Source organism: Saccopteryx bilineata, chromosome 2 (genome assembly GCF_036850765.1).
Source record: "Saccopteryx bilineata isolate mSacBil1 chromosome 2, mSacBil1_pri_phased_curated, whole genome shotgun sequence".
Lineage (NCBI taxonomy): Eukaryota > Metazoa > Chordata > Mammalia > Chiroptera > Emballonuridae > Saccopteryx > Saccopteryx bilineata.
The window spans coordinates 292,507,739-292,530,613 of record NC_089491.1 but is presented as its reverse complement, the minus strand read 5'-3'; the positions used below and the strand labels follow the sequence as shown (position 1 = coordinate 292,530,613).

General features: G+C 39.4%; 1 protein-coding gene across 3 annotated transcripts in view; it reads right to left on the bottom strand.

Annotated features, from left to right (window-relative positions):
- The window catches only part of RNF2 (ring finger protein 2), a 52,757-nt gene that overhangs the window by 16,999 nt on the left and 12,883 nt on the right, over nt 1-22,875 (bottom strand). For all 3 annotated transcript variants that reach the window (XM_066261346.1, XM_066261345.1, XM_066261344.1), the window contains exons 2-4: nt 9,424-9,512; nt 4,929-5,089; nt 3,679-3,894 (exon numbers count right to left, since the gene is read on the bottom strand). In XM_066261346.1, the coding sequence (XP_066117443.1) occupies nt 3,679-3,894; nt 4,929-5,089; nt 9,424-9,510 (464 nt within the window). In that variant the 5' untranslated portion in view covers nt 9,511-9,512. The remainder of the gene's footprint in view (nt 1-3,678; nt 3,895-4,928; nt 5,090-9,423; nt 9,513-22,875) is intronic.

Here is a 22,875-nt window from a genome sequence, read left to right as displayed (position 1 = left end):
ATGAAGAGAAACTGGGCGCAAAACAACGTAAATGTACTTACACTACAGAACAGTATACTTAAAAAAATGTCAAGACAGTTCATTTTATGTTGTTTATCACAATTAAAAAAATATATGAAGAGGCAAAAACAATAAAACAAAGATTCAACAGAGAAAATATAAGGGCTATACTTACATATTTCCTAAAATTTATAGCTAAAGCAAAAGAAAAGTTGTTTCAGTTGACTATAAAGTAATCTAACAGGGTTACTTGTCCTAATGTGCTTTTCTCCCACACTTCTTTCCAAAAAGGTTTGAAGTGACAGAGCTTGATTAATTTATTTCAGGCAGCTTTCATAGAATAATGGGCAAATAATGGAGATCAACAGCCTATTACACCCTGCATTTAAAAAATCGCATCTATAATACTGCATCCTGTTCTAGAGGTAGCATTCAAGAATTATACCAACAGACTTGAATGTCACATGAGAAACAATCCATTAGAAATGTAGTTAGCCTTTAGAGGAGCATAAAAATATACATCTATATGAAGTTATTTAAAGAACTAGTAGACAAAAACAGATTCTGAAATAAGCACAGGATCCAACTGAAGTATTTTGACAAAGGTAAACCAAGATTGCTGCACATAAGAAATTAATTTTATCTCAATATAAAGGATACTTTTAAAAAATTCACACATCAGCCCTGGCCGGTTTGCTCAGTGGTAGAGCGTCGGCCTGGCGTGCAGAAGTCCCAGGTTCGATTCCCAGCCAGGGCACACAGGAGAAGCACCCATCTGCTTCTCCACCCCTCACCCCCTCTCCTTCCTCTCTGTCTCTCTCTTCTCCTCCCACAGCCGAGGCTCCATTGGAGCAAAGATGGCCCCCCGGGCGCTGGGGATGGCTCCTTGGCCTCTGCCCCAGGCGCTAGAGTGGCTCTGATCACAACAGAGCGACGCCCCGGAGGGGCAGAGCATCGCCCCCTGGTAGGCATGCCAGGTGGATCCCAGTCGGACACATGCGGGAGTCTGACTGTCTCTACCCGTTTCCAGCTTCAGAAAAATACAAAAAAAAAAAAAAAAATCACATTCAAAATATTTACTGAGTAGCTACTTTAAGCCAAGCATGGTTCCATGTCCTGGTGTTTTTAAGTCAATAATACTGACACCGTCTCTACCCTCTTAGGTTCTAGTGCAGCAGCTAACAGATAAATGTCAGAGAATGAGAGGTACTGCAGCAAAAAATGAGGCAGGGAGGGAGGGAAGTGTGGCATCCTGAGGTGACAGATGGGAACTTGGCAGACCTGAAGAAAGTGAGCGAGTGATGCTCCTAAAGAGGAGGGTTCCCAAAAAGAGAAGTTCAATACAAAAGCCCTGAGGCAGAAGCAATGCACAAAGAGCTTGAAGACCAACAAGAAAGCTGTAATAAAGCTGTCAAGAATAAAAGGAGCTCCTACCACCTCCTCAGAAGTCCACAAATGTTTAAGCAACACCGAAGGACTTGCTGAAAAGGATTTTGCAGAGGACTCTTTCTTTGGTAAAGACTAAGTTAAAAAACCATTCAAGCCTGACCAGGCGGTAGCGCAGTGGATAGAGCGTCAGACTGAGATGCAGAAGACCCAGGTTCGAGACCCCGAGGTCGCCAGCTTGAGTGTGGGCTCATCTGGTTTGAGCAAAAGGCTCACCAGCCTGGACCCAAGGTCGCTGGCTCAAGCAAGGGGTTACTCAGTCTGCTGAAGGCCGCAAGGTGTCCGCAATGCGCAACAAAAAACTAATGATTGATGCTTCTCATCTCTCCGTTCCTGTCTGTCTGTCCCTGTCTATCCCTCACTCTGACTTTCTCTCTGTCTCTGTAAAAAAAATAAAATAAAATAAATAAAAATAATTTAAAAAAAAAAAACCATTCAAGTCTCACCAACTCTCAGGATTGTGTAACTTTTAAAATAAATTCAAATTTTTAATACTTGACAACTATGTATGGTGCAAGGTGGGTAATGAAAATATGGGAGAAGGGGGACACTTTGTAAAGTATATGACTGTCTAACCTGAAACATCATTAAGATCTAACCTATATGCTGCACCCCTGAAACTAATATGAAATCATACTGAATGTAAACTGTAATTGAAAAATAAAACGACATAAAATGTAATACTTTATTTTACCTTGCTAACTACAATTGCAGGTCAATTTAATACAGTTAGAATGGAGCCCATCTTTTCACCTCTGTGTCAGTAGTTAGATGTTGCACTTCAAACCCACTCCTGGAACCTTAGAAAATCCTTGATTGCCGAGATCCCAATCAAAGATGCTGATTTACTTGCTCTGGGGTGTTACCTGAGCCCTGGGATTTAAAAGCTTTCCAAGTGACTCTGATGTTCAGCCAAGGGAAAAACGACTAGGTGTTGATGGACTCTACTGGCATCTCCTGTTTGGAAAAATGATGACCCTGTGGCCTGAACAGATTAGGAGACGTGGGAAGGAAAAGAGAATGAAGGTGAGAAGGTGCCCGATTAGGTAGGGTCTGGGAAGCCATCATTAAGGTCTTTTAACCTTAAGGTTAATAGAAGCTCTTAAGAGACTTCGAAGCAAAGGGAAACCGGGATTTGACTTCTATTCTCACAGAATCCTTCTGCGGCTGCGCTGAGAGTAAACTATGTGGGGGTGAGCATGGCAAAGTACAAAGACCACTCATGAGGCTTTCTCAGTGCTTCAAATGACAGATGGGAGATGCCTGGCCCAACCGAGATGTATTAAGGACAAAGATAAATACGTATTTATTCACACACTGAAATACAGAATGTGAGGGGGAAAGAAACTGTTGATTGCAAAGTTTCTAGCTAAAGCAAATAGAACGATGGAGCTGCCATCAACAAAAATAAGCAGGAAGGAAGAGGAAGAGGGGTAAGATCAAAAAGTTCAGTGCCAGACATGGAGAATCTGGGATAAGAAACAGGTAATGCTATACAAAGGGAATCAGGAAAATATGGTCTCCTAAACGCCAGGTGAAGCAAACTATTCAAAGAAAAATTAATTTGTCAAATGCTGCTGAGTAAGGTGAGGTCTGACAATCAGCAATAGGTTTCACAACGTGGATACCACTGGTAACTCCCCACCACTAGTTAGAGGGGGGGGAGGGAAGAGGAAGGAAGGAAGGAAGGGAGGATGGGGAGAGAAGCACCAACCCGCAGTACCACTGAGTTGTTCCATTTAGTTGTGCACTCATTGATTGCTTCCTGTATGCGCCCTGACCAGGGATCGAACCCGCACCTTGGTGTGCCGGGACAATGCTTCATCCACTGAGCCACCCAGCCAGGGCCACTGGTAACTTTTCATAAGTGTGATAGGAGGGATGAAAGTGACTAGAGGGTTCAAAACAGAATGGGAGTGTAGAGATAGTGAGCACACACAACTCTTCCAAGAAGTTTTGCTATAAAGAGGAGAAACAATGGTAGTTAAGCGGAGGGAGAAATGTTAGAAAAGAGGGTTTTCAAAAATTCCAGTATTTTTTTTAAAAAGTTCTAGTTCTAGTATTCTAAATGGAAACTCAAGCATATGTGACACCTAGAAGCACAAAAATGTAATCATGCAGAACTATTTCTTACTGTATTTTATCTTTTTCAAAATGGAGGTTAAGTTAATTCAATATTCAATAACGTATTCAGAAAAATGGCTCCCCTCTCTGGCCTTCTTCCCCACGCACCTGTTCATGGCCTGGATCTTCAGTCCTTCCTCGATGCTGTGACTGAGAGCTTGCTGATTGTTGTGCTTGTTGATCCTGGCTAATACTCTCTCCTGATGAGCTTCGTACTCATCACGACTTGGATAAATTTTGCTGATGAGTGCATCAAAGTTTGGGTCTGGTCTTAGTGATCTTTTGGAAACTAGCTTTTTCCGACATGTAGGACATTCTTTATTGCTAAATAAAAAGAGAGAAAAAATGTAAACAATGCCAGTATCTTGAGGCTAAGGACAAAAATATCTAGCTTCTAGAATAGTTATCTTGAGTGTAATACCTTTACTAAATCACAGAAATTTAAACTGATTAACCTAAACTTTCTTAAAAATCTGACTAGTAGGTAAGCAAAATATTAGAAACTTCAGATGCTCTATACTACTTGCCAACAGAGTAATAATTTAAATACTTCCCAATAATTTCTATATAACCATTTTAGAAATAGAAATCAATTCTTTCCTAATATAAATTTCCTCTTTCTGATACCCATGCCATAAAAGGAAAACATAACCACCAATATTTATTAATTTATACGTTATAAATTCTTTTATTAAGGCCTTGGCTGGTTGGCTCAGTGGTAGAGCATCGGCCAGGCGTGCAGGAGTCCCGGGTTCAATTCCCAGCCAGGGCACTCAGGAGAAGCACCCATCTGCTTCTCCACCCCTCCCCCTCTCCTTCCTCTCTGTCTCTCTCTTCCCCTCCCGCAGCCAAGGCTCCATTGCAGCAAAGTTGCCCAGGCGCTGAGGATGGCTCCATGGCCACTGCCTCAGGCGCTAGAATGTCTCTGGTTGCAACAGAGCAACGCCCCAGATGGGCAGAGCATCGCCCCCTGGTGGGCATGCTGGGTGGATCCCGGTCTAGCACATGCAGGAGTCTGTCTGCCTCCCTGTTTCCAACTTCAGAAAAATACAAAAAACAAAAAAAAACAAATTCTTTTATTAAGACAGCATTCATAGGATATTAATTTGTATATTTAAGTAGAAAAACCATGGCTTCAAATGCTTTGTAATTTCTTCAAAACAAATACTCATCCTAAAGCTTCTAAAACTGTATAAAATCAACTGTTTCAAAACAAAGACTCTCCAATAATTAAAATCTAGACTTTAGAAAAATTTCCAATTCTCAAATGAATACTTCTAGGGACTGTATTTCTCAAAACCCATTAAGAGCACTGCCCTGGTATGACTGAAGTACCTAGTGTATGCATTTCAACATACCCACTTCTGAGGGCTGTGATAATGCAGTCTGCGCAAAAGCGATGTAAGCACTCCTTTGTAGTCATGGTGTTCTTCAACATATCCAAGCAAATTGGGCACATTAATTCACTGTGTAGACTTCGGGGTGAAACCACAATTTCCAAGCCATCCGTTATTGCCTCCTGTCAAAGAGGCAGTTTAAAATTCAAATGCTAAATGCTACCTGTATTTTTACTATGGTTAAGTTCAAAAATATATACAGTGGTATCAAAAATGACAAAAAATGAACATCAACATACCCATCACCCAGCTACTACCACTGTCAACCCACAGCCAAGTTTGTTTCAGTGTAATTTCCCCAAGTTCCCCCACTGCCCCCACCACTGTATTATATAAATGCTCTTATTTTAATGCTAAAGATAATATACTAATGCATTTTAAAAACAACTAATAGTGCCCTGGCTGGGTAGCTCAGTTTGAACGCCATCCCAATATGACAAGGTTGCGGGTTTAATCCCCAGTCAGGACACACACAAAAACCAACCAATGAATGCATAAATTAAGTGGAACAACAAATCAATGTCTCTCCATCTCTCTCTCTCTCTCTCTCTCTCTCAAATCAATTTTAAAAAACTGAAAGACACCCTGGCTGGGGCCAGTTGGTGTAGTTGTAGAGCATCAGCCCAGTGTGTAGATATCCTGGGTTTGATTCCTAGTCAGGGCACATAGGAGAAGTGACCATCTGCTTCTCTACCCCTTCCCCCCCTTCTTTTTCTCTCTCCCTCGTCCTCTCCTGCAGTCATGTCTCAATTGGTTCCAGCATATCAGCCCTGGGCACTGAGGATGGCTCCGTGGAGCCTCCACCTCAGATGCTTTAAAATAGCTTGACTGCGAGGATGGCCCCAGATGGGCAGAGCATCGGCCCAAGACAGGGGTTGCCAGGTGGATCCCGGTCAAGGTGCATGTGGGAGTCTATCTCCTCTACTCTCACTTGGAAAAGAAGAGAGAAAAGAAATAATCAAATAAAAGACTAATAATATTATACCAGGCTAATAGAAAATTGGCCTGGTATAATAAAAAATGCATTGAATTTGAAATCAGATGCCATAGGTTCTAGTTCTAGCTATATCAACTGGTAATGTGGTTCTAAGTAACTAACATTGTTTCTTAATCTGCAAAATGAGGAAGTTAGGACTAGATAAACCCTAAATTACACCATTTTGATAATACAGTTCCCCCTCCCTCCCAGCTGTAGTGTCACTTTCCAAGGTTTCAGTTACCTACTATCAACTGGTCAACCACAGTTCAAAAATATGAAATGGTAAATTCTAAAAATAAACAATTCACAAGTTTTAAATTGAGCACCTTTCTGAGTAATGTGACAAAATCTCGTGCTAGCCTGCTCCTCCCCTCTTGGAACGTGAATCATCCCTTTTTCCAGCGTATCCACGCTGCATACACTACCCAGACATTGGTGACTTAGAAACCTTCTCAGTTATCAGATCAGCTGTGTCAGTATCTCAGTGCTTGTGTTCAAGTAACCCTTATTTTCCTTCCTAATAGCGCCCCAGCGCCCGAGTGGTGATGCTGGCAATTCAGATATGACAGAGAAGACAAAAAAAGTTTTCTTTAAGTAAAAAGGTAAACGTTTTCAAGTAAGGAAAAAATCATATGCTGAGTTTACTAAGATATACAGTAAGAATGACTCTTCTAGCCATGAAATTGGCTAACTTACAAATTAAACTTTATCATAGGTATGTATATATGGAAAAACTTAGTATAGATAGGGTTCAGTACTGTATCAGTGGTTTTAGGCATCCATTAGGTGGGGAAGAAGAGACTACTGTAAAACACATTTCGTGCCATCCAGTAAAATATTTTAGGATTCCAATACAAGCAGTTTCTAATTTATATACATTTTAACAGTGTTTCATTTTAAAATCACTTTTTGCTCCTTAAGAAGTTTTGGGCCACAGCAGCAGTTCTGCAAAGTGATCGGGTTCTCAGGGTAACTACAAACTGATTTTACATCTAAAATCAGTACATCTAAAGTATACTACACAACAAATACTAGCACTGCACTTGTCTTTTCTTAAAAATGTTACAGTGAGAAAATGCATTTGGAGTTCCAATGTACACATCTCCCAGCTACAGAGAGATAGTGACTCCTACTTCTTCCCCACCACCATGGTCCACTCTTCCCACAGGTGACACAGAGAACAAATTACTTAGCTCTAAAGCCACCAATACTGGCTCCTACAGATTACAAAAAGAGGTCCAGTAAGTGACTATAGAAAAGGAAGATGTAAGTAGAAATAAGGGGCTTCTATATGCTAATGACACTTCCTGTTTCCAGAGCCTCTCCATCATACTTGTGTTCTCCATAGGATCAAAGATTGACGACCTCACAAGGAAAGACACAAACTATAAACAGTGTCCAAAAAGAACACAAGTACAATATATTTGCATTTACAATAACTATCATTTTTATCAAGTGTTTATTATGTTTCAACCTCTCTATATAAAGCACTTTCAGTATTTCATTTTATTTAGTTTAATATGCACATAAGCTTTTGATTTAGGAATTATAACCTGTGACAAGGAAATAATCAGAGAGAATGATGATGACTCAGCTAGTAAGTCTGTCCTCTTCCTAAGAAAGAACTTGCCCAGCAAAACCCCAACCCTGGACACACTGCATAATCCATGCTCTCCACACCTGTATCTGAGCAGGTGTGGAGCACTAGGGGGGCGGGGGTATCTCAGAACCATACTGAGATTCCCCCCCTAAATATTCCACCAGCCTCAACGGGTGTTCAACACTGCTCAGCAACTGCTTCTCTAACAAACTCGTTTTCCCTTTCACTACTATTGCATACCGTTTCTTCTATCTGCAGACCTTCACCAGAGCATTCAATAGATGACCTCAAATTTCATTTAAAAAAAGCTCATTTTTTCTCGTATTTTTATAAATCATCTTCTTGCTACAAGGACAAAGTATGCCTCTTCCTATCACAAGTATATATATACATTCTTCCCTACCTTCTCAAGTATATTGCTCTTTTTTTTAACTATTCCATCTGCTCTTAGACCAGCCATCTCTCCTCCATTAAGTCATCCTAGAGTAGTGAGTTGCTGCATAGAGTAATGTGAATGATGCATCTTAACAACTAGGAAAGAGATATCTGACCAGGTGGTGGTACAGTGGATAGTGTGTCAACCTGGGACGCTGAGTACCCAGGTTCCAAACCCTGAGGTTGCTGGCTTGAGCATGGGATCATAGACATGGTCTATGATCACTGGCTTGAGCCCAAGGTCACTCACTGGCTTGAGCAAGGGGTCATCGGCTTGGCTGGAGCCCCCTGGTCAAGGCACGTATGAGAAAGCAATCAATGAACAACTAAGGTGCCAAAACTATGAGATGATGCCTCTCATTACTCACTCTTCCTGTCTGTCCCTGTCTATCTGTCTGTCTTTCTCTCTCTCTGTCTCACTAAAAAGAAAAAAGCTGGGGGAGAAAAAGGGAGGGCAGGAGAAGGAGTCAACACAGCTCTCTCTCCCATCTTACATAGAAAACAAAATTTAAAACTTCCCCATTCTATGTTCCAATTCTTACTCCATTTCTCTGCTCCTCTGCAGAGCCAAACTTCTCTGAAGAATTGCCTATGCAATTTTCACTTTTCCCTATCAACATAGCACAACCTACTCAAGTAATCTCTTGTCCAAGTCACCAGGTATATACTGCCCAATCTAATGTACACTTTTGTAATGCTCATCTTATCTATCTTCTGAACAGCATTGCACACAGTAACTGCATCCTCATCCTTGAAACACTTCCTCTTAGATTTTGTGCCCTCTCTTCCATTTTCCTTACTTTTCTCTGGCTCTTCCTTCCCTGTCTCCTTTGCTGGCCCCTGGTCCATTACCTAATTTCTAAAGGCTAAAGCTCCTCTGGATAAAGTTCCAGGCCCTCTGCTCACCTCTCTCTCGGTGATCTTATCTGTTAATATTGCTTGAAATGTGCTAACAATCCCTAAAATTGAGCACTTTCTCCAGACCCCACGTTAGCATCTCTGCCTGCCTGGTCTTATAGGCATCTTAAATTTAAAATGGGTCCAGTTTTAGGTATGCTTATCTCCCCCAAGCCCACTTCCCCATCTTTACCTTCTCAACAGTCTTCCCTTCCTCCCTGTTATTATTACAGCACTGAGCACTTTTCCTTTACCCAACCTCTCAAATGTGTGATTCGATGGCTATTTACTTAATGTCTATTAACTCTAAGGGCTGGTGCTAGATGTTTTATTCACCTCTTCCCCCAGTGCCTAGCTTAAGGCCCATAGAGCATGCACTCACACCATTATTAAATGAATGAAGTGTCAACCAAACAAGCACAAGTCAGAACTACTTGTATATAAATGTATTATGACTGTTATGTTCTTTCAAGTTTTCATTTTCCAAAAATGTACCTAAATTTACATGTTTCATATTTCCTCTAAGTTATCTTAGTCTACATTACCTGAGGAGTGCGTTGTAACTCATATAAACTGAGTTCCCATGTTTTGCTTAATGGCTGAGTTCCATTTGTCTGCACAGCTTGAGACATTGCTAGGAATAAAAAGGAAAGAAAAAAAATTTTAGTACCTGAACGGGAAGTAAATCTCAAAAATTATTTTTAGGAATTGTAAATCTTAAGAATAATAAAAATAGAAATTATACACTGGCTCCCCAAAAACTAAAAAGAAGAAAAGCTCAAGAATTTCTCCATTTATAAATACGAGCTACCTGAGAGCAAGAGGGACCATCACTGATCTCTGAATGCACAAGAGCTGGCACACAGTAAAATTATTACTGAATGTATAGAATACTGTCTTCATGCAAAGCAATGCTTTTTTTTTTTAATAATTTTATTTTTTTAATGGGGCGACATCAATAAATCAGGATACATATATTCAAAGATCAACAAGTCCAGGTTATCTTGACTTTCAATTATGTTGTATACCCATCACCCAAAGTCAGATTGTCCTCTGTCATCTTCTATCTAGTTTTCTTTGTGCCCCTCCCCCTTCTCCTTTCCCTCTCCCTTTCCCCCCTCCCCCCCCCCAACCACCACACTCTTATCAACATCTCTTAGTTTCACTTTTATGTCCCACCTACGTATGGAATAATGCAGTTCCTGTTTTTTTCTGATTTACTTATTTCACTTCATATAATGTTATCAAGATCCCACCATTTTGCTGTAAATGATCCGATGTCATCATTTCTTATGGCTGAGTAGTATTCCATAGTGTATATGTGCCACATCTTCTTTATCCAGTCATCTATCGACGGGCTTTTTGGTTGTTTCCATGTCCTGGCCACTGTGAACAATGCTGCAATGAACATGGGGCTGCATGTGTCTTTACATATCAATGTTTCTGAGTTTTGGGGGTATATACCCAGTAGAGGGATTGCTGGGTCATAAGGTAGTTCTATTTTCAGTTTTTTGAGGAACCACCATACTTTCTTCCATAATGGTTGTACTACTTTACATTCCCACCAACAGTGAATGAGGGTTCCTTTTTCTCCACAGCCTCTCCAACATTTGATATTACCTGTCTTGTTAATAATAGCTAATCTAACAGGTGTGAGGTGGTATCTCATTGTAGTTTTGATTTGCATTTCTCTAATAACTAAAGATGAGCATCTTTTCATATATCTGTTGGCCATTTGTACTTCCTCCTGGGAGAAGTGTCTGTTCATGTCCTCTTCCCATTTTTTTATTGGATTGTTTGTTTGTTTGTTGTTGAGTTTTATGAGTTCTTTGTATATTTTGGATATTAAGCCCTTATCTGAGCTGTTGTTTGAAAATATCATTTCCCATTTAGTTGGCTTTCTGTTTATTTTGTTATCAGTTTCTCTTGCTGAGCAAAACTTCTTAGTCTGATGTAGTCCCATTCATTAATTTTTGCCTTCACTTCTCTTGCCATTGGAGTCAAATTCATAAAATGCTCTTTAAAACCCAGGTCCATGAGTTTAGTACCTATGTCTTCTTCTATGTACTTTATTGTTTCAGGTCTTATGTTTAGATCTTTGATCCATTTTGAGTTAATTTTAGTACAGGGGGACAAACTGTAGTACAGTTTCATTCTTTTGCATGTGGCTTTCCAGTTTTCCCAGCACCATTTATTGAAGAGGCTTTCTTTTCTCCATTGTGTGTTCTTGGCCCCTTTATCAAAAGTTATTTGACTATATATATGTGGTTTTATTTCTGGACTTTCTATTCTGTTCCATTGGTCTGAGTGTCTACTTTTCTGCCAATACCATGCTGTTTTGATTGTCGTAGCCCTATAATATAGTTTGAAGTCAGGTATTGTAATGCCCCCAGCTTCATTCTTTTTCTTTAGGATTGCTTTGGCTATTCGGGGTTTTTTATAGTTCCATATAAATCTGATGATTTTTTGCTCTATTTCTTTAAAAAATGTCATTGGAATTTTGATGGGAATTGCGCAATGTTTTTTTTAAAATTCATAATCATGGAACTTAGAAATCAAGAAAATGTCAGTCTCTTCAGCATGGCCAACTTTTGTCACAGATACAAAATCTGCTTTCTAGCACTTTAAGCCACTGGTCACTCTGACCTTAATAAGCCCTCCCTTCAGGGAAAACTGATTAACCAGAACCTAACCTGCTGGGGGTATTATCCAGAATCTACAGACCTAGGGAAAGGAAATGCCTAACTCATGCCCATTCTAGTTACCTATAGGGGAGAGAGGGTGAAGGAAAAAACTAAGAATCACTTGTGAAGTGTACACAGTCTAGAGCAGGGGTAGTCAACCTTTTAATACCTACCGCCCACTTTTCTTTCTCTGTTAGTAGTAAAATTTTCTAACCGCCCACCGGTTCCACAGTAATGGTGATTTATAAAGTAGGAAAATAACTTTACTTTATAAAATTTATAAAGCAGAGTTACAGCAAGTTAAAGCATATAATAATAATTACTTACCAAGTACTTTATGTAAGATTTTCACTAAGTTTGGCAGAATAAATCTTTATAAAACAACTTACTATAGTAAAATCTATCTTTTTATTTATACTTTGGTTGCTCCACTACCGCCCAACATGAAAGCTGGAATGCCCACTAGTGGGCAGGAGGGACCAGGTTGACTACCACTGCTCTAGATGGACAGGCTCACTGAAAGATTGAGACCTAATTATAGGACCACAGAGCCCTTTCCCTGCCCCCACACCTCACTACATTACTCAAGGTCTGTTTACAGCAGTTCCTTTCACATGAGACATCATGTCCTGACATCTAGAAAAAATTACACAACATTCCAAAAGGTAAAAAACAGAATTTGAAGAGACAAAGCAAGTATAAGAACAAGACATGGCAAGGATGCTGGAACTATCAGACCAGGCATTTAAAACAACAATGATTAATATGCTGAAGACTCTAATGAATGAAGTAGATAGCATACAGGAACACATGAGCAATGTAAGTCAAGAGAAAGAAATCCTAAAAAGAACCAAAAAGAAATGTTAGAGATCAAAACCACTGAAACAAACATGGAAAATGCCTTTGATGCATTTATTGGTAGCCTGGATAAGGTTAAGGAAACAATCTCTGAGCTAGAGGATATACCCTCAAACACTAAAAAGCAAAGAGTACAGACTGAAAAAAATAACAGAATAACCAAGGGCTGATAACTACAAAACATGTAACATATATGTAATAGGAATACCAAGGGAAGAGATAAAGGAACAGAGATATCTAAAACCACAATGACTAAAAATTACCTCAAATGAATGTCAGATACTAAACCACAGGTCCAGGAAACTCAGAAATCACTGAGCAGAATACCCAAAACACTACACCTTGGCATGTTATTTTCAAATTGGAGAAATTTAAAGATAAAGAAAAAATCCTGAAAGAAGTGAGAGGAAAAAGGTTATACTTGCTTGAGTAGAAAAAAAGTAGATGCAAAGTACAAAGCATGTCTCATGCTCTGGACTTCCTTGTTTTACATTACAGCTGCTATGTCTAGCCCAGTGACTTAAATAACATATTTTCATATTTTTCCTACACCCAGAAATGAGCCTACTTTGTAATGAGCCTGCTTTACAAAAAAAAAACTAAAATAAATGAATGAAGCAAGGTATTTAGAAATGAAAAATGAACTTTAAATGATACATAAAGGGAATCCCTGCTTACCAATGCTATTCTTACATGACTTAACTACAGATCTTGAAAGTAGAGTATGTATGTGGGCTCCTGAAATACACAAAAGCTTTATATGGGGCTATATCTAGAACTTGGTTAGTTTTAAAAGAATTTAATTTCTAGATTATCAATCTTTTTAAAGCACTTTTACCATAATTGATCTTCCTCAGAACAGGCCTATTTATACAGACAAGTCCCTCTCCTCGCCCCAATCCTTTCATAAGATTACACACTACTCATTTACTCATACAAATACTGATTATCTACTGCACCCCATGCACTGTTTAAGGTGCTAGGAATAAGAGCAATAAACAAAACAAATATGCATACAATGATTTAAAATTTTCTTGAGCTCTATAAAGATACAAAAAAAGCACTGGCTTAGATCATCAAAAAGAAAAGGAGCTATTTAAGATGGGGTCACCAAAGAAGGACTTTTAAAAAACTAGACATGTTAAAGACCAGTGTGGCTAGTAAATATAAAGGGGAAAATATACAAAAGCTTACAGGAAGGCCACAACAGAGATCTTCCCAGTAATCAAACGGGTTAAGTTGAAGGGCAAACGCCACATTGGAATGGGTAAAAAGAAAAGCAAAACTGAAACAAGTTCTTTATAAATAAATAAAATGAAAATTCCACCTTAAGTATAAATCAAACAGAAACAACAGCTACAATACAAAAATAAAAAAAATAATAATGACTTGTCCAAAATTTTAGTTTAATTTTTGAAGCTTCCCATGTAAAAAAGTCAGGAGCAAAACCATACAGCCCTACCACTCTGCTGGAAGTCCTACATAATGCCACACAAGTAAAAAAGAGAGAGAAACACTGGAAAAAGAAGTGATAAAATATCAACTGCAGATACCATAACCAAGAAAATCCAGTAGAATCAAATAAAAAACATGCCCCAAAAGCCACAGATATCCTAAAAACAAGGAATAACCATTCAGAAAGGCATTAAAACAAGGAAAGTCATCATAAATAAGGTGACCAATCGTCCTCCTTTAAAAGGGAGGACAGTCCTTCTTTTGTAAGTTCCATCTCCCTCGAAAAGTGTCCTCCTTTTTGATATTGGAAGACTAATCTGTAAATGTCCATATTCGATCAATGCAGAGTGGATCCACTGCATGTGATGTGATGTATTTGTATTTGACATGACAATTGGTCAAGGATCAGCAGTGCGGCGAGACGCGATTATGAGAGGCATGCGCTCCACACAGGAGACCTTGACAGAGCGCGTGATATACCAAGCATGCAAATAGCTTTATGTACTTCTTACTGAAAGACGACACGGCACATACGACAATGTAGACTCACGATTATTTCTTTCTCAGTGAATATTCAATCATAGACAGGTAAGCACAATTCACGTAAAATTCAATATAAAGAATATTTCTTGTTCAGATATTTCCAATATCTGAATTGTTGCAAGATGATACATTGACAAAAAAATTCACTCAATGGAAACTTTTTTCTTATAATAACTTTTTTCTTATAATTTTTAATAACTATTATTAAAATTTTTAATAATTATTAAAAATTAATAGGCATGTAAGTATAATTACAATATAAAATATTATAAATGTTTTATTATGCATTATCATATTATAGTGTATTATTGTTGCAATGAATAAAATGTTTCTTTTATTTACAATATTGTTTTCTTCAATTTATTTTTGTCCTTTTCATTGTAAAAAAGTTGGTCACCTTATCATAAACAAATTTAAAAGATAAGCAATAGGCCCTGGCCGGTTGGCTCAGCGGTAGAGCGTCGGCCTGGCATGCGGGGGACCCGGGTTCGATTCCCGGCCAGGGCACATAGGAGAAGCACCCATCTGCTTCTCCACCCCCCCCCCTCCTTCCTCTCTGTCTCTCTCTTCCCCTCCAGCAGCCAAGGCTCCATTGGAGCAAAGCTGGCCCGGGCGCTGGGGATGGCTCCTTGGCCTCTGCCCCAGGCGCTAGAGTGGCTCTGGTGGCGGCAGAGCGACGCCCCGGAGGGGCAGAGCTTCGCCCCTGGTGGGCGTGCCGGGTGGATCCCGGTCGGGCGCATGCGGGAGTCTGTCTGTCTCTCCCCGTTTCCAGCTTCAGAAAAATACAAAAAAAAAAAAGATAAGCAATAGACAGAGAGAAAATATTTGCAACACATAAACAAATACCAATATGCATAATCTCTACTGAATCTGCCCCCCCAAGCCAATTTAAAAGACATCTCACTACAGGCAAAAATAGTAAACAGGTAATTAACAAAAACATTAGTGATTAATAAAATTAAATTATACTTGCCTTCAATAATAATCACTAAATTGCAAATTAAAACAATGTTATCTATTGTATAAATATACTCTATTTTTTTGTCTGTGATATGAACAAAAATTAAAATGACTGGTAATATCCAGTGTTAGAAAAGGTATACAGAAACGGGAAGTCTAAAATTACTGCCGTGTACACTGGCAATGGTTATTGGGGAGGGGGCACAGCAATTTGGTATTTAAGGCACAAATACAGCATATATTTGGAATTAGACATGTACTTTGACACAGAGACTGATTTAAGCAAGCTGTGTAGGACTATTATGGAAATCTCTATGGAAATGCACTCCCCACTTTTTATTATTACTGATCAACACACAATTGAGAACTTCCTGGCTTATTTCATTTTATCCATGTTCTTTAGAAGTGAGTGGTAGGCACGTCAGCTCCTAGAACTTCAGTATATGTATTTTAAGACAAACAGATACCTCAAACTCTAAAATAATCCCATTTATTTATATAATTGTTGTGAATCAAAAGACAGTATCTGAGAAATAGATGCCAATGAATAAGAATACGCCAAAGAACTTTCTCTGCTCTCTGGCCAAATAAAAAAAGAACGCTCGTAGTACTGTGCTGGCTGAGTCTTCCCCTCTCAAAGTAGCCTCTACCTGTCAAAAATTTTAATGTGCTTAAGTTTTGATCTCATGATGGTTCTCTTGGGAAATCCAACAAAAATTCTCATACAGACATGCAATAAACACACATATATATATAAAAATTGACAGTACTATTTGTAATATCAAAAAAATCAAAGTCTATGTTATCTGCCCTGGGTGGGTAGCTCTGCTGGTTCGAGCATCGTCCCCATACACCAAGATTACAGGTCAATCCCCATTCAGGGCACATACAAGAACACTCAACCAATGAATATATCAATAAGTGGGACAACAAACATTTCTCTCTCTCTCTAAAATCAATCCATACATAAAAAATAATAAAAATTATTTTTAAAAAATGAAGAAAATTGTAAAAGTCTATATATATATGTCTGTCAATCAGAATATGGCTAATTATGATATATTCATAGTATAGAATACTATGTAGCTGTCTGTATGTCTGACATGGAATTCAACATATGTACACAACATAATTTTTTTTTAAAAAAACTGCAGGTTGTAGAGCAAAATGTGTATCATGATCCTACTATTTTAGCAATGAAAACAGAAATTTAAACACCTAAACGATTTGTGACTGAATTCTGTTCACCATGTGTCAGCCACATTGGTCGTCCTTCTCTGTATCAGTCTTGCTCAACTCATTCTCATTCCGGACTCTTCACTAGCCCATCCTTCCGCTGTAACAGAAGGCTCTTCCCCAAACATTCCCCCACAGCTAGCTCCTTCACCAGTCTAACAAAATTCTAACTTTGTCATTCTTTCATGTCTTCCCTTTTCCCACCACAGCGCTTTAACAACCCCAGGCTCCCTATCTTATTCACCACAATACCCCCGATATTTTCCTCTGTGTCCAGCACATAGTTACTATTCAAACTGTTCAGTAAATATTTCCTGAAGAACTCAACAATGCTGATGACTGACTAAAGGAGCTCAAATTAGGCAATCTTAACATTTCACATGTTCACGACTAAAATAAAAGTTGCTTCAAATTAACATGAGAAAGGGAAGACAAAAAGATTTATCAGTTGGGTCTATTTTCTATGCAGAGAAAATATTTTTTGGTTTCTGCAGGGTTAGTGCTCTGAGCAAAAAAACCTGTCCTTCAAAGGACAAGTCTTAAAACATAAAGATAATTGAATAGATAACACATACTCTGTAAGTATGTGTTTATATTTCAGGGGAATGAGACTACAAGACTATGGAGACATTCCAGAAGTCTTAAATTTTGAGACTTGTCGATCTTTACCTCCCCCTACCCAAGAAAAATCCATTTACATTCCAAAGATTAAGAACCTAGGAGGCTCCCCTTCTCAACTAAAGAGAATTTGTTGACATTAGAATTTATCTCCCTCTCTCAGGAGGTGAGGTGAGTAACAAGTATGTAAGTTCCCAGATTCATATTTTTTAGGTTCTTCACCTACTAAATGATCATCTGGCTTTCACTGCATTGCTTGGGGGGTGGGGGGGAGCAGCTCTCTTATAAGGACATGTGATGACAGAACCCACCCAGATAATCTAGACTAATCTCTTTACAACAAGATCTATAATTTAAAGATTCCAGGGATTGGAATGTGGATATTTTTTGAGGGCCCAGTATTCAGCCTACCACACTCACCATAGGTTATGCTAACAGAGCCTACTCCTAACAGCCAACACTCAGTCCTTACTCTGTGTATCAGGGGTCGGGAACCTTTTTGGCTGAGAGAGCCATGAACGCCACATATTTTAAAATGTAATTCCATGAGAGCCATACAATATGTTTAACACTAAATACAAGTAAATGTGTGCATTTTACGTAAGACCAACAATTTTAAAGTACAAAAGGTCTCTGAATTCTTTTTAATAACGTTGTTATGCTGTTGCTAAACAATGATGAATAAAGTACTTCTTACCATTAATGCGACTTCTGGGGCTGCATGGATTTGTTGATGGCTTCGTAGTCTGGTTGATACGTGGTGAGGTTAAGCTTCATGCAGGCGTTGAGACATACATCCGTTAAACGTGATCGTAGGTTGGTCTTAACATTCTTTAGATATGAGAAAGACTGCTCACATGCATAGGTAGAGCCAAACATTGTCAGTACAGCAATACTAACACGTTGCAGTGTGTGGTATGTGACAGGAAGCAGGTTCCAAGTTTTGACAAGCAGCTGGTCCGCGGGTAAAAGTTTTTTCATTTTTCCCCACTAGTGTTTGCTCGCCAACTCTGCTTGCTGTCGTGCAAGTCTTTCCAAATCTTCATTCAGTGACTTGAACTTATTCACCCACATGTCTGAGGCCTTCAGGTTAGCAGCTTGAAGCTCAAAATCTCTGACGGAGACACCAGGGATGTAACTCAGGTAGGCGCTGTCCACTGAACACTCGTGTGGATGGGTGATGAACTTAAAAAGATGAGTGCGCTCACAAAATTCTCCAAAGCACGCTTTGAATGACTGCAGATTAGATGTGAAGCCTCCTAGCTGCTGGAGATCAAGATGTTGAACAGGGTGAACACTCGTGTGGATGGGTGATGAACTTAAAAAGATGAGTGCGCTCACAAAATTCTCCAAAGCACGCTTTGAATGACTGCAGATTAGATGTGAAGCCTGCTAGCTGCTGGAGATCAAGATGTTGAACAGGGTCACTTGCTGTGCATGCATCTTTAAACTCTCCCAGTTTTTCAAAGTATAGTAAATGACCTGTTTCAATGTCGGGGATGAAAAGTTCCAACTTGTTTTCATATGCAAACACTGTTTGTTGAAGGGATATGACTATTTCCAACACCTTACATTTTCACATTGAGCTGGTTCAGATGTTCAGTTATGTCCACGAGATAGTAGAACTTCAGGAGCCACTCAGTGTTAGCTGACTCAGGATGCTCAACATTTATCATTTCAAGAAAAGTCCGGATTTCACTCAGACAAGCTGTGAAACAGCTGAACACCTTCCCTCTTGACAACCAACGCACACTGCTGTGCAGAAGCAGACCATGATAATTATTCCCAGCTTCATCTAGCAGTGTTTTAAACTAGCGATCATTTAATGCTCGGGCAACAATAAAGTTGACCACCCAAATGACCAGTAACATCACTTCACCAAGCTGCTCACCACACATCTGAGCACAAAGCGCCTCCTGATATAAGATGCAGTGAAAACTTAGGATGGATCTCTTTTCATGTTCACAAAGAAGCACTACAAATCCGCTGTTTTTCCCCACCATGCTCGGAGCACCATCAGTACACACCGAAATAAGTTTATCCATCGGTAGATTTTTTTCTTTAGCGAACTCAGTGAAAGACTTGAATAAATCCTCTCCTCTTGTTGTCTCTTTCATAGGCAAAACAGCAAGGCTTTCCTCATGTAGTGTGTCACCGACAGCATACCTTGCAATCATGCCGAACTGGGATAAATGGCTTAGGTCCATTGACTCATCCAAAGTGAGAGAAAAGAATGGTGCTGCATTTATGTCCTTCACTTGTGTTGCCTCAATTTGATTTGCCATCATGATGGTATGTACAATCGTGAACAGTTCTTGCTGACAGAGGCATGTCTTTTATTTGTTTGATTATCTTGTCTTTATCCGAAAAGTTGTCAAAAAGTGAATTGGCAACATCAAGTATGAATGTTTTGGCATACTCCCAATCTGTGAATGGCTTTCCGTTTCTCACAATTGCTAAAGCACCAGCAAAGCTAGCCGAATTCCAGTCACCTTGTTAGGTCCAAACACAGAGTTGCTGCTGACTAGCTTGCACTCTGCACAGTAGCTCTTGACATGCTTTCTTCCTGCTGTCCCCTGCTGGATATTTCGATGCAAATGTGGTATGGCATGTGTCGAAGTGCTGCTTTATATTTGACCGTTTCATCTATGCAATTTTTCACTGCATATTAGACACACTGCAGAACCTGCTCTCTCCACAAAGGCGAATTCTCTGTCCATTCCTGCTGAAAAGTACGATACTCCTCATCTTTTTTTCTTTTAGCCATCTTCTTTATCAAAAGGGTTTCTGCAATTAGCTGACTACTTGATTAAAAGGAGGGAAGTTTACTTCCTGACCTCACAACGACCTGTGTACATTATGCATTATCCAATAAAAATGTGGTGTTGTCCCAGAGGACAGCTGTGATTGGCTCCAGCCACCGGCAACCATGAACATGGCGGTTGGAAATGAATGGATTGTAATACATGAGAATGTTTTATATTTTTAACATTGTTTTTTTTATTAAAGATTTGTCTGCGAGCCAGATGCAGCCATAAAAAGAGCCACATCTGGCTTGCGAGCCATAGGTTCCCGACCCCTGCTGTATATGATCTGTTCCCTTAATTTGTTTTTTAAACTGTGAAATAGATATTAGAAATACAATCTTTTTTTTTTTTTCTAAAGTGAGAAGCAGGGTGGCGGGCAGCAGCAGACAAACTCCCGAATGCACCCAACTGGATCCACCCAGCATGCCCACCAGGGGGCGATGCTCTGCCTATCTGGTGCATTGCTCTGCTGCAACCAGAGCCATTCTAGCCCAAGGCAGAGGCCATGGGGCCGTCCTTAGCACCTGGGCCAATTTCACTCCAATGGAGCCTTGGCTTTGGGAGGGGAAGAGAGAGATAAGAGAAAAAGGAGAGGGGGAGGGGTGGAGAAGCAAATGGGCGCTTCTCCTGTGTGCTCTGACCGGAAATTGAACCCTGGACTTCCGCACGCAGGGCCAACACTTTACCGCTGAGTCAATCAGCCAGGGCCTACAATCACTTTTAACCTACTTAGGTATACCATTTTCCTATGAAGCATTTTTTTCTTAATTTGAGATCTGCTTGCCTAAACACTATGAAACAAAACCAAGAAACTTAAGAATAAGTTTATCTTTTCTTCCATGGTTATTGTCCCCTGTGAACATAAATTAAATGAAAATCACATCAGATGAACTCTTCCAAACCTGAGCATTTTTCTTTTCCCAATAAGTTTTGAGTAAGTAATCCAGCTGCCATCGTGACACTGTGTGCAGTGCCACCTCGTAAAACTGCCTGCAGCAGCTTACTCTAACACACCAGCCAAAACAGACACTAACTTCTGCAAGCATCTAAAGGCACAAAGTGTTCTTTATTGGAAACTGTCATTGTCCTAAACATCTGGAATAATCATCTAAATTATTTTTGCTAACCTAATGGCCCCTTTATTTAAAAAAGATAATATAATCAACTCCTAATTGGATTATATTTTTTCCCACTTTGTGGAACACCAAGCAGAAACCTTTCAAAGGTGAATTACCAGATCTTCAATATCTAGTCTTAATTAAGTTTTTGAGTACTAATCACAGACTAACGTTTCTGGTTTTGATATAATTAAGTTATCGTTACAGGAAAAATAAATGTTCTAAGATTTTTTTAAAGTATCATTTAAAATGCAGACCTACATCATCTAAATCATCTGTGCTGTGCCCTCCTTGCAATACTTCTCAACCCTTGTCAGGATTTCAGCTCCCCTCACATTACTCCACCCCAGCACCCCCAGCACACAGATGGCCCAGTACAGTCTTGCCCCAAGGCTTCAGCCACATCTATCAAAGTCTATTATTAGTCAACACTAGTAATATCTGCAGCAGCCTTTTCCTTCAGTCCCTTTGTCTACCCATATTATAAGCTAACAGACCCATAACGAAAACCTGTTGAGTTCAAGAGTTTAGACATTTATTGAGAGCCACGATGTGATGGAAAACAAGACCTTCCAAGAGTCTATTCTTTAGTGGGCTCTGAACATGTTTTCCATACAATTTGGTAAATGCTACAAAAACACAAAGAAGTAGGCAAATGGAGGAGCAGAAATCAGAAAAAGTGTCCTAAAAAAAGAGACTCCTCCCTGAAGAGGAGAATTTAAGGTTAAGTGGAAGTTAACCAACTGAAGAAAGGGAAACAGTTCAGAAGTACCAACATAATAAGCAAAGGCACAACTCAGCATAGAGTGTTTATGAAACTACAAGTAGTTCACTATTAAATGAGTGAACTGTGAAAAGCTGACATAAGTGAAGCCATTTTAAAATGGAGCCAGAGCAGCCAGTACAAAGGAAGTGCTTGGCACATCTCGGTCCTTGAACCTTTGGAATGTCTGAATTGGGCAAAATAAGCTTTGGACTGAGCAAAACCAACCCTGTCTTACAAACAACTTGTTGCAAAACCAACAGAAAGGCAGACATCCTGAACACAAAAACGGATTATTATGGCCTCTCTTTCTGAAGTCAGAATCAGTTACCAGCCATGTATAGCTAAGGAGTAACTCAGTTTGTAGCACCAACAGAAATTTCTCTCTTCTGTTCATGTAATTATTTCCTTCCTCTACTCATAAAAACTCCTTGTCCTTACACTGTAATTAGGACATTATTTAGGTCTCTGCCTGAATCTGTGTTTCCTGAATTTCAACTCCTGATCCCAAATAAACACTTGTTGCCTCTGATTTTTGGCTTTTTATTTTTAGGATAACAGCAAAGAGGAAGGATGGGAGTAGAACAGAGGCTGAAGAATTAAACTGTGGATCAGAATAGAAAGGCCTAATATGCCAGCAAAAGTGAAAATCCCAGTGAAATGACAAAATCAAGATTTGCATTTGAAACACCGAGATCAGCTCTGGCAACAGTGGAGGAGGAACTTAAGGAAACAAAAATACTAAAGAACTGTGCAATAATCCAAATAAAAAATGCCTACAATTAGGAGGGGCAGAGCTGAAACATACATACATGGGAGGTAAAATACATGGGATACAATAAATGAGAAAAAAAAAAAAAAAAAAGAAAGCCACAAGCTCCCAAGCTTGTTGCTGACTAGTGGTCAAAGCTTTAAAAAAAAGTGAGATGGCAAAATAATAAATGCTATTTTTACC